We start from the raw sequence: 7,156 nt of genomic DNA, 5'->3' as shown, positions 1-7,156 counted from the left end.
CCCCTGCCCCAAGTCTTCTCCTGTCACTCCAAGCTCCCAGGTTCTCTCCAGATCCCATAGGCCTCCCATTACAGTTTCTCCCTTTCTTCATACTCTGCCTGCTCACTCTTGGAGGGTTGGTACACACAGTGTTAATGCTGGCAAACACCTTGGATCATTGTACCCATTCCTCTTCTAGAGCTGAGAAAGCTAAGGCTCAAGGTCCCTCCCAGAGACACAGAGTCAGGGATAGGATATCTTGATCCCCATCCAACTTTGGTTTTCTTCCTAAATACAGAGCCTGAGACTAACATTACTTGGACCTGAAAAGGAGGTCTGCTCTCAGCTCTGCTTTCAGCTGATCTCGAACTGGAAGCCTCTGGCTTGGCAGCCACTGCAGCAATCACCCCTTCCTCATTACCTCCTCCTATCACTGTCCCCTGCTACCCCTCCAAGCCTTGTGAGATTTCAGGAACAAAGAATTCTCTCATCCTTGCTAGGACTATGACCGCAATTAGCCACCAAGCAAAGTTTATGCTTGTGATCTTCCTAGGCCCTCACTGCTCCTACAGTTGCCCCATAGATGGATTTGGGTCACTGTGACACTCCTTCAGCCTATCCTTTTGTCCCTCTCTTGCCAGGAATCATGCCCACACGAACCCTATAGCTTCATGCCCCACAAGATGGTAGAAACTCTACCATCCAACGCCACTTTCTTACACCCAGCCTTCTTCATACTGGCTGGCATTCCAGGGTTAGCAGGTGCCCAGGCCTGGCTGATGCTGATGTTTGGGCCCATGTATCTGCTGGCCCTGCTGGGTAATGGGATACTTCTCACAGTGGTACGAATAGACTCCACACTGCACCAGCCCATGTTTCTACTTCTGGCCACATTGGCAGCCACAGACCTGGGCTTAGCCACGTCTATAGCCCCTGGGTTACTGGCTGTGCTGTGCCTTGGGCCCCGACCTATACCATATGCTACCTGCCTGGTCCAGATGTTCTTCGTGCATGCACTGACTGCTATGGAATCTGGTGTGCTTCTGGCCATGGCCTGTGACCGTGCTGTGGCTGTGGGACGCCCATTGCACTACCCTGTGATAGTTACCAAGGCCCGTGTGGGTTATGCAGCTTTGGCACTAGTACTGAAAATTGTAGCTGTTATTGTGCCTTTTCCTCTGCTAGTGGCACGATTTGAGCACTTTTGTGCCAAGACCATACGCCATGCCTACTGTGCACACATGGCAGTGGTAGAGCTGGTGGTGGGTAACACACGTGCCAACAACCTGTATGGGCTGGCACTTTCACTGGCTGTGTCAGGTGTGGACATTGTGGGCATCGCTGGCTCCTATGGGCTCATCACCCGTGCTGTGCTGCGGCTGCCTACCCGAGAAGCCCGTGCCAAAGCCTTTGGCACATGTACCTCTCACATCTGTGTCATTCTGGCCTTCTATGTGCCTGGTCTCTTCTCCTTCCTCACACACCGTTTTGGCCGTCACACTGTCCCAAAGCCAGTGCACGTCCTTCTCTCTAACATCTACTTACTGCTGCCTCCAGCCCTCAACCCCCTCATCTACGGTGTCCGCACCAAGCAGATCAGGGAACGACTCCTGCAGATGTTCACACTCAGGAAAAGTGAGTTCTAATGGATAAGGATGACAGTGGTGTCTGGAGGTGATGGAGGAGGAGGGTACCTGGAGGAATGCTGTTTCTCTTCATTTGTACATGACTGTGATCATCACTGAGCAGTTATTTTCTATGAAGCCTCAACTGTGTGCATCACCACCGTCTGTAGACTTGGCCTGGCCACAATTCCTGTTTGAGAGGAGGCAGAAGGAAAGGGGCTACACACTACCAAGCAGGGAAAATAAGGGAGTCAGTTGGGATCACAAATAAATCAGCTGAAGGAAATCTTTCTTGCCCTCTTTCCTATCATTCCAACGTAAGCCTGCCTAAGTACCAAAACACCTGAATGCTTGTCCAAGATCACAGCCCTTCCTATTCTTGAAGCCAGATACTGTTTTCAGTCCTTGTTGTATTTATGTTTCTTTCCTCATCACAGAAATACCATTAGCATTTCAGGAAATAAAATCCTAAAATTCCTGTCTTCCTTCAGCCTGAAAACTGCTCTTCTTGCTCTTATTTTTTCATTGTTTGATTAGTTTGAGATGAAAGAGAAAATTTTTCTCTTACCTACTAAAGACAAAATATCCATGTTCATTTATGAAGTGATCACAACCAAACCTCTTAACTCCTTTTCTCCACAAATGTATCATTCCTGAATCACCGAAAATACAGTGGAAGAATATTTAAGGGATTTGGAAGAGTCTACTCCTCACTTCTTGGACATCTTCATCTTCTATATTCTCAGCTTCCCATTCCTCTATCATAGTCCACTGCAGAAGTATGTTACCTTCTCCTTTCAAAAACACATTTCATGAGTTTAGCCCATGGGGAAAAACTCCAGCATTATGAATTCAGGAATATGTAAATAAAAATCACTATTAAGTGTGTCTATTCCCCATTAAAATGTATACAATTAAAATTGCCTAACTAAAAATGAATTGATCAGAATCGTCTGATTGTTGGTTACTGTGTAAAATATTACACGCATATTACACAAATATCTAGCTGTCTATCATAAAGTGACACAAACATGTAGCCTGTAACAAAGGAATTCAACTTTTAGGTTTATTCTCAAGAAAAGTGACAGTGTATCTCCATAAGAAAATTTTATACATGTACGTGAATCACACTTTTATTCAACAATAGAAAAATAAGTAAACACATTGTGCATATGCATACAATAGAATGATATTCAGCAATAAAAAAGAATAAATCACTAAACAAAAATAACAAAAATATTCAATTAATACTCCATACACTGGAATATCCACACACAAAAAAATGTAGGCTCAAGCTGGATGTGGTAGTGTACTCCTGTAATCTCAGCACTCAGGAAGCTGAACTAGGAGGATTATTGCAAGTTGAACACCAGCCTGAGCTACAAAGTGAGCTCAAATCAGCCTGAACTGCATAGCAAGACCTTCTCTCAAAAAGAAAAAAAAAATGTATGGACTTCATTTCTCATATTAAAGCTCTCAGAGAAAAGTAAAAACAAGGTAGAAGAAGGGTGGAAGGTGAGACAGTTTTATAATAATTAAAAGCACTCAGACACTGCAAAATGGTAGACATTTGATAATAAACAAAGGAAGAGAAGAAGGAAGAAAAGAAGGAAGAGCAGTTGTGGGGGAGGAAAATAGGAAGGAGGAAAAGAAAGGGAAAAAGGAAGGTAGTGGGAGGGTGGGAAGGAAGCCAACACGGAAGGAGGAAGCTGAAAGGAAGAAAGAGGAAAGGTATGGGAAAGGAAGGAAGGGGAAGGATGAGGAGGAGCAAGAAGGGAAGGGAAGGGAAGGGAAGGGAAGGGAAGGGAAGGGAAGGGAAGGGAAGGGAAGGGAAGGGAGGCAATCACCTAAAGTGTCCTGTTGTGATATCTTTCTGACTGCAGCAGACTCTAAGCAGCACAAGGTGACACACAAATGTGTGCAAAGAATTTGATTACCTGAAAAGTAGCTGACATGAGGATCACAGACTCAAGGCCAGCTACAGGAGCCTATTTTCACTGACTAAAAATAAAAGGAAAAAATGTGGGGTTGTAGCTCAGTGTTTCCTGGGTTCAGTCCCCAGTACTGGAAAGCAAATTTACTCATTATTTCTTCTGTTGGGTCTAATCTCTTACTAAGCCTGTTTTATTATTTTTAAAAACTACATTTTGCTGTACATTATATCTTTTAAAATTTTCATTACTTAAAATATTTTTCATTCTTGTGCTGAAACTTTCTATTCATTGATTCATACTGAAGACATATTCCCTATATCCCTGACCATAATTGTAATAACTGCTCTAAAATTTTTGTTAATTGATTCAAGCATCTGGCTCATTGTGAAGCTAGTCTCTTGGTTTTTTTCTCACATATGGGTAATTTTAGATGATAGATCTTCAAGTGGTTCTACTCGGGGTTAGGGGGTAAACATTCAGAAGATGGGGACTAACTGGAGGTCCTTATATTATTGGGGGCTTGTCCAGTTTTGTGCCCCTTTTTGTGGTCTAAAAGCAAAGAAAACTCAGAGTATGAGACAAAATAAAAGTTTTCTTTTCTTAAGTGAATTATTTCAACTATTTTGTTATAATAATGGAAAGTTGAGAGGTCAAGGTGTTACATTTTAAAAATTTATTCTGTTGCTTTTGGGGGAGAACTGGGAATTGAATTCAGGACCTCACACTTGCCAGGTAAGAGCTGTGCCTATTATTATTCTTTATTATTCTATTCTATTCTATTATATTCTATTTTATTCTATTCTATTCTATTCTATTCCTTTGAAACTTGCATGTATTTCAGTCCACAATCCTGTATATGATGGAAGTATTTCAATCCACCTCCTGTCAAATAAAGTCATTTTTTTCAGATACACTAAAAACTAGCAGAGCATAAATGATGTGAGAGAGGAAATGGAAGTGCTCTGCTTTATAAATTGTACTATATGCAAAGCAGTACTTCAATGTAGATTATGGATTAGGAGGTTAACACATATCTGTGTCCAGTGGCATAAATAGTAAATTAATTCATGAACAGGAAGAGTGTCAGCTCTAAGATTTCTGAGGACCCAGATGTCATTTGTAAAGCATCATCAGTTTCTATTGCTGTCTTAGAATGTCAGCTTTCCCATTGCTGGACACAGAACCATGCACCTACAAATTTAAGGAGGAGGGAATGATTTAGCCTGTGGTTGCAAGAGATTCAGCACAAGGTTGGTAGGCTCCCAGGCAGGAACATCATGGAGGAAGCGTATGTTAAGGCAAAGCTGCTTAGTTTATAGCATCCAGGAAGCCAAGAGGGGAACAGTGATAATAAAGACAACAGCAAGTTGATGATTCCACCTAATATAACAACTACCCTGCTGACAAATGAAAATGCAATAATCCTACGCGAGTCTCAATGATTACAACAAGATGAAAACATAGAGGATGCGTCTTTAAAACCTCGTCAGTGGCACAAGCTGAAGGCCTGCAGAGTGAACCCCTCCAGCTATGCAACCTCAGCACCTCACCAGGAACATAGTAAGGCCCTGCCCAGTGTCCCAATCAGCCTGGGAACCTCAGGGCCTGGTTGGACCCCAACCATGTAACCTGGGTAACTCACTGGGAACCTGGTAAGGCCCCGTCCAGTGCCCCAATCAGCCAGGGACCTTCAGGGAGGTGCCTCGGGGCCTGGTTTGGCCACACCAAGGGATCTCAAGCAGCTGGAGAATCTCCTGAGCTCAGTGAAATGAGCTGGAGGCCTGCACAGTGAACCCCATACAGCCATGCAACCTCAGCATCTTGCTTAGAACCTGGTAAGGCCCTGCTAACTGACCCCAAAGAGCTGCAGAAATTGGGTGTATCATGTAGTATAAGCTGAAGGCCTGCATAACATACACATTCTAGCTCTCAGTCTTGGTATGCCACTCATAACCTATTAGAGTCCTCCCAGCATCCTCAAACAGCTAACAAGCTTCACATTACCATATGGGGTGTGCTGAAGGCCTGCCCAGGGTACTCTCCACAGCTGGGCAGCCTTTGAGTGCCACTAGGGATGTGGTAAGGCCTGATAATGACTGGAGAAAATCCCTGCAGTACGCACAGATATGATTCAGTTCAGCTGATTGCTACAAGTGGACTATTGGTTAATCCACCACATTGACCACAGTTGTAAAAACTAATTTAGAATCTTTGTCAATTGATTTGAACATCTGGCCCATCTTGAAGCATTTGTTTGGCTTTTCCTTGCATATGGGTAATGCTTAATGATTGGTCTACTGGTTCATTGGGAAGTGGGTGAACCTTCAGAAAATGGGGCCTAATTAGAGGTCCTTATATCAGAGGGCTGTGCCCAGCTTTGTACCACCTTTTGCTACCTAAAGGCAATGGGTTCACACAGTAAATATTCATTTTATGAGCCAAAATACCCCTCTTTTTCATAAGTTACTTATACTTGTTATTTCATTATAGTAATAGAGAACTGAGAAGTCAAGGTATTATATTTTTCAATTGTATAATATTATATTAGAATCTACATATATTTCAAATCACAATCCTGCATATGATGAAAATATTTCATTCTGTCTCCTGTCAAATGAAGACATTTTTCAGATAAACTAAAACTGTAGTAATTAAAAGATAAGGAATGTGACAGAAGAAACAGAAGTGCTCTATTTAGTAAGTTCCACTGTATGCAAAGTAGTACTTGAATTCAGAGCATGGAGTAGGAGATTAACATATATGAGTTCAAGGGCATCAGTGGTAAACTGCTTCATAAACAGGAAGTGTCAACTCTAAGATCTTAGAGTACACTAATGGCACTTGTAAAAGCATCATCAGTTTCTATTACTGTCTTAGAATGTACACATGAATATCAGTCAGCTTTGCTATTACTGAACACATACTGGACACAGACAGATTAAAAGACAAGGGTGTGGAGATGGGGCACAGATGAAATCCAGTGATAGGTGATGGTTGGAAAAATAGCTCACTTCTGCCTCACAGTGGTTCCAAAGAATCCCTAACACCATCCTGTGATTCTCGTCCCAGTGCTGGAATACATAATTGGAATAAACATTCAGCACATGACAAAATCTCAACAGCTTTAAAATGGGGCGTCCCATGGGTCTCCAGTGTTTTCTTACTTGTGGAATGAAGGCTCCTAAGAGATAAAAGGTGAAATGCAGGCTGCTAGATCTGACTTTACCTCTGAAAAAGCACACAAAAGCAGCAACACTAATTCCTCCATTCATCATAAAGATTAGTGTCACGATTAGGGATTGAAAGGATACAGGAGTGTGATTCTCACCCCATCCTCTTCAAAATGACCTGTTTGGACTGTGCAAAACAAACATCACAAGGCAGGTATGAGGTGGCACAAAACTATGGTCAGAATTGGATTACAAGAGTATTACCTAATAGGAAATGGGGATCAAATAGGGAAGCAAGTCACACAGCAAGCTCACACGGGAAGGACAATGACTTTCTTGGATGTGGTAGTTTAAGAAGGTTTTGGTCTTATACCCAAGGTGGTTGAGGCCTATTTAGAATATCAGTCACTGCTGTCCATCTCTAGGGGAGGTATGTGGGTAAAATCCT

At 42.5% G+C, this 7,156-nt stretch overlaps 1 protein-coding gene across 1 annotated transcript; it reads left to right on the top strand.

Annotated features, from left to right (window-relative positions):
* Positions 1–659: 659 nt before the first annotated feature.
* On the top strand, positions 660–1,625 carry LOC100714648 (olfactory receptor 52W1-like). Its single transcript, XM_003465339.4, has one exon. The coding sequence runs from the start codon at positions 663–665 to the stop codon at positions 1,623–1,625; it is 963 nt and encodes a 320-aa protein (XP_003465387.3). The 5' UTR covers positions 660–662.
* The last annotated feature ends 5,531 nt before the right edge of the window (positions 1,626–7,156 follow it).

Source organism: Cavia porcellus, unplaced genomic scaffold (genome assembly GCF_034190915.1).
Source record: "Cavia porcellus strain 051 isolate PalLab524CR breed Dunkin Hartley unplaced genomic scaffold, mCavPor4.1 scaffold_9, whole genome shotgun sequence".
Taxonomy (NCBI): domain Eukaryota; kingdom Metazoa; phylum Chordata; class Mammalia; order Rodentia; family Caviidae; genus Cavia; species Cavia porcellus.
The sequence above is the reverse complement of the archived record's forward strand: the minus strand, read 5'-3'. Positions and strand labels throughout refer to the sequence as shown.

Excerpts from the sequence above, each read along its gene's own strand:
- LOC100714648 (XM_003465339.4), top strand. The coding sequence starts at position 663 with ATGGTAGAAACTCTACCATCCAACGCCACTTTCTTACACCCAGCCTTC.